The sequence below is a fragment of the Clupea harengus genome, chromosome 11 (assembly GCF_900700415.2).
Source record: "Clupea harengus chromosome 11, Ch_v2.0.2, whole genome shotgun sequence".
NCBI classification, from domain to species: Eukaryota; Metazoa; Chordata; class Actinopteri; order Clupeiformes; family Clupeidae; genus Clupea; species Clupea harengus.
The window spans coordinates 693,182-697,966 of NC_045162.1; the positions used below are offsets into that span (position 1 = coordinate 693,182).

A 4,785-nucleotide genomic window follows, 5' to 3' on the forward strand; every position below is an offset into this window, starting at 1 on the left:
TGTTCGAGGGCGGAGGGTGAAGAATAGTTTGGTTCTCTTCCATGTCCACCACACATTTTGTGCTTAACTCAATTTCTGCAGATTCAAGTGGAAGGTAAACTTGCTTAGCAAAGTTACTGCTTGGACAAACAACGGTTTCACGGCCTCACAGACAGACAGAGGTGAAAAACACTCCAGCTAAATAATTATGACAAGGATAACGGGGCAAGTCGCTGCCCCGTGTTAGCAAACAGAGCGTTTACTAGCCAGCTATCGCTAACTTCTACCTGCAATAATCAATATGATGTCGCATAACTTGGACGAAATGCAGATTAATCAAATAACTTAATTTTTTTTTAAGTTGTGAAACTTATCTATTAAAATGAAACAACGGTCTCGGTGTTGTGTCTTACCTCTTCGGTTCATAGGCCGAACTCTAACCGCAACTTTTACCTTTGTATCCGACATTTTAATACACTTTTGTCGTGTTCCAGCTAGCTAACACAACAGGAGTACCAGCAGTAGACTATACGCTAGCGGTAAAGGCAACCTACTGCTAGCCGACAAGACTAAAGTCTCAGCGAAGTCCCGCAATACGAGATTGCCGTCAAATGTCTGCAGTTGAGTGGGTTTGTATACCCTACTAATGCAATCACAAAGTCCATCCCAGGATAACACACGAGAGAAACTCAAACATATTGTCTGCTTTCTAGGCCGGCTAGATGGCTAAACAAGTCCAGTGGCGAGCCTTCAGACAGCATCCGAACCGCCATCTTCCGGAGGGGAGCAGTCGGATCAGATGGACTCGCAGGCAGCCAGAGAATCCGTCGGCGAAAATGGATCGGAGAAAAACACGAACCGAACTTCCAGTATCCTCAAGTGTTGAACGGGACTGCAATGCAGTTTCCAGTTCAGTGCGAGGTGGATTTGTCAATAGCCCAAATGCCGAGAAGGGTCGGTGCTTTGGGAAGAGATATCCCAGAGGAGAAAGTGTCGGCGAGAGTGCAGAGATAAGTTTGCAGGAGGTCCCAGACTGTGGGAGCGAACCGCTTGTTCACCAATCCATAAAACCGCACTAGGCAGCTTTGCGAGATTCAACCGTATCTGTTCACTGGATACTGACTGCTTCGAACTGAATTGATTTTAGTTATTTATTTGTGTATCTTCATAGAGATACCGATGAACAATTCAAATGTAATTTATTTACAAGTAGATTTCGTTATATGATCAATGCTGTTTAAGCCATGAAAAAGGGCAATCACCAATGTTTTATTGGCTACATATCCCCTTATTTATGTATCTTAACTTAACATAACCTAGACTAAAGCTTGTTTATGTCTCTACATTGAACATAACCTAGACTAAAGCTTGTTTATGTCTCTACATTGAACATAACCTAGACTAAAGCTTGTTTATGTCTCTACATTGAACATAACCTAGACTAAAGCTTGTTTATGTCTCTACATTGAACATAACCTAGACTAAAGCTTGTTTATGTCTCTACATTGAACATAACCTAGACTCAAGCTTGCATGGAGCACATTAAGGCCAAAGCCTGCTGCAACAACATGCTGATATGAAAGATATGAAAATGTGACACCATATAACTGAACTTGCTGCAAACACACACACACACACACACACACAACACACACACACACACACACTTTGATTACACACTGAGCTTTATTGATCCACCTTGTGAACTTCATAGTCTAGATAGAACATTCCTTTGTCTGAAACATTCCGGTCCATTCCGTCCACACTGGAGAGATCATCAGCACTTCAGGGTGGAACCGGACGGGGCCGCAGCCATCCCCATGGAGACAGATCGGGCCATGACCTGTCACAGGTCCCACAGAGCCAAACCCAGTCTGAGCCCAGTCCACTCGGGTCCACTTGGAGTCTGGATGGGGGTCTAAGTGTAGTCCGCTGCTAGAGGTCTGGGTTTAGTATGGTGCTGAGTAGAGGTCTGGGTTTAGTATGGGTCTGGGTTTAGTATGGTGCCGAGTAGAGGTCTGGGTTTAGTATGGGGCTGAGTAGAGGTCTGGGTTTAGTCCGCTGCTAGAGGTCTGGGTTTAGTATGGGTTTAGTATGGGTCTGAGTAGAGATCTGGGTTTAGTATGGTGCTGAGTAGCGGTCTGGGTTTAGTATGGGTTTAGTCTGCTGAGTAGAGGTCTGGGTTTAGTATGGGTTTAGTATGGGTCTGAGTAGAGGTCTGGGTTTAGTATGGGTCTGAGTAGAGGTCTGGGTTTAGTATGGGTCTGAGTAGAGGTCTGGGTTTAGTAGAGGTCTGGGTTTAGTATGGGTTTAGTATGGTGCTGAGTAGAGGTCTGGGTTTAGTATGGGTCTGAGTAGAGGTCTGGGTTTAGTATGGGGCTGAGTAGAGGTCTGGCTGGCTGGAGTACATCTTCACTGCGTGGTCTCCGCTGTCCAGTACGACGAGAGTGTCTCCGGTCACCGCCAAGCCCACCGGCCGGACGAGTCCGTCGCTGACCAGCGGGGTCAGGGCGAGTGGCCGGTCCTCCCACGGCCTGCCGAGGCTCCAGACCACACCTGAGCGGGCGTCAGCGGCGATCAGGTGACCCGCAGAGTCAAAGGTCACCGCGGTCAGGCAGGGCGGGGGGGCGGGGCTTCCTGTGCGGAGGCCGAGGCCGAAGGAGTCTATCTGGTAAAGCAGCGTGAGGTCACTGCTGTAGAGCGTCAGCCGAGTGGGGTGTGTGTGTGTGTGTGTGCCGCTCTGTGTGTGTCCAGTGGTGTGTGCATGTTTGCTGGTGTGTGTGTGCTCCAGGATGAGCGTGTGTTCTGGGGTGTGTGTGTGCTTGCTGCTATGCGTGTGTTCTGGAGGGTTTATGTGCTGGCTGGTGTGTGTGTGCTCTGGGGTGTGTGTGTGCTCTGGGGTGTGTGTGTGCTCTGAGGTGTGTGTGTGCTGGCTGGTGTGTGTGTGCCTATTGCCCCAGAGGTGTTCCACCACAGCGATGTGCCCTGTGCGGGGGCAGCAGGCGACGGCTCGTGGGTTCTGTAGCCCCTCCAGCACCACCCTCCTGCCCCTGAGCTCCCCCCCGCGGGCGGAGTCCACCTCCAGCCGGAACAGCGCCCCCTCCTGGGCATCAGCCACCAGCACACCTCTGCCGCCGCCGCTCGCCGCCGCCACACCCCACGGCAGCCGCAACCAATCACCACGTGCCTCCCCGACGGCTCCGCCCCGGGACGTGAACACCTTCAGCGCGGCGTCTCCGGCGTCGCTCACCGCCACCTGTCCGTCAGGAAGCACGGCCACACCCAGCGGGTGTGTCAGCCCCGCCCCAACAGCCCCGCCCCTCTGGCCGAACCCGTGCAGACGCCTCCCCTGCGGCCCGAAGACCAGCACCCTCTCCTTCCCATCGTGCACCACGGCCAGCGCCCCCGAGCTGAAGAGCGCCACGCCCGTGGGGTTCATCAGCGTGCCCCACCCCCCAAACGCCCGCACCAGGCGCAGCGCCCTCCCATCCAGTGCCTCGTCCTGCGGCCCGCCTCGGGCATCCTCCCCACCACCGGGTGGCGCTGGCGAGGCAGTGGGGCGGCTCTGGTGCTCCTGCAGCAGCTCCTGGAGGTCGGCGAGGGCCCGGCAGGCGGAGACGCGGGCGGGGTCGCTGGGCAGCCGGCAGAAGGGGCAGTGGAGCGTTCGGCGGCTGGAGGAGGAGGAGCTGAGGAGGCGCACACACTCGGCACACACACACACACGCACACACACTCTCACACACTCGGCACACAGCACGTGACCGCAGCCAAGGGCCAAGGGCCGCCGGTCCGGCTCCTCGTCTGCGCTGGAACTGAAGCGCTCCATACACACCTTACACTCCAGCAGGTGTGTGTGCAGGGCGCCCAGGAGGACCTGCAGGGAGCCGGAAGCACAGGCCGCCATCACACACACACACACACACACACACTCAACACACACACACACACACTCACCACACTCACAACACACACACACACACACACACACACACACACACACTGGAGAGGAAAGAGAGAGTGAGGGGGATAGAGGAATAGAGAAAGAAGAGAGGAAATAGAAAGAGCAGATAGATAGATAGACAGATAGATAGATAGATAGATAGATAGATAGATAGATAGGTAGATAGACAGGTAGACAGAGGGACACAGTGGAGTGAAAGAAGAAGAAGAGAAGGAAAAAGAGTCCAGTACAGACTCAACAGAGGGTCTGTTTACAGCACCCACCTTCCCATCAACCCCCTGGGGTCATGTGACCATGACTCAGCCGATCACTCCTCAGCACTCTACTGCCCTCTGCTGGTAGAATGTGTACCCTGCACCGAGAAACAATACAGGTTACTCCTCCTTCACTCATCAGCCTGGTTCTCCCTAATCGGCCCTGGTGGCTGAAGCATGCGCTGTTAGTTCGTATATTTGACCATTTACCGTGATAAAGAGTGACATCACGCCGACCCTACTGTGGATGTGGAGTGGATGCTAATAAGGCAGTCTACCCCACACATGAAAGTCTCCTTCAGTCTAAATGTCAGTTAAGAACTTTTTAGAAGTCACTTCAGTCTCTCTTCAACCAATGTCTGTATACTGCCATGTTCTTCTCTGCGGGGGCAGGTCGTGGAAACGGCTCATAAAGGTTGTGTGTCCTTTCAGCACAGGTTCAGCTCGTAGCCTATAGCCGCCGCGACCTGGCGGGTTATTTCGGTCTGTCTGCGAGCGCATTTAGCGTTCAGCTGAAACCCGATCTCGTGTGTCCGGCTTCTCCGCGAGCCTCCGGGAGTGCACCTCTCTCAGCACGGCGAGCCGCCAGGG

At 53.2% G+C, this 4,785-nt stretch overlaps 2 protein-coding genes across 2 annotated transcripts in view; both read right to left on the bottom strand.

The window, feature by feature from the left end:
• Positions 1 to 699, bottom strand: part of kif13a (kinesin family member 13A) — a 56,076-nt gene extending 55,377 nt beyond the window's left edge. The window contains 2 exon segments of the mRNA XM_031575973.2: positions 1 to 75; positions 393 to 699. The exon segment at positions 1 to 75 is cut by the window's left edge and continues 19 nt beyond it. Coding sequence (XP_031431833.1) covers positions 1 to 75; positions 393 to 447 — 130 coding nt within the window. The 5' untranslated portion in view covers positions 448 to 699.
• A 1,518-nt stretch (positions 700 to 2,217) lies between these two features.
• On the bottom strand, positions 2,218 to 4,785 carry LOC105911439 (E3 ubiquitin-protein ligase NHLRC1). Its single transcript, XM_012840234.3, has 3 exons — positions 4,405 to 4,785; positions 4,204 to 4,292; positions 2,218 to 3,978 (listed from the first exon to the last, which is right to left on the bottom strand). The coding sequence occupies exon 3, from the start codon at positions 3,881 to 3,883 to the stop codon at positions 2,348 to 2,350; it is 1,536 nt and encodes a 511-aa protein (XP_012695688.2). The 5' UTR covers positions 3,884 to 3,978; positions 4,204 to 4,292; positions 4,405 to 4,785; the 3' UTR covers positions 2,218 to 2,347.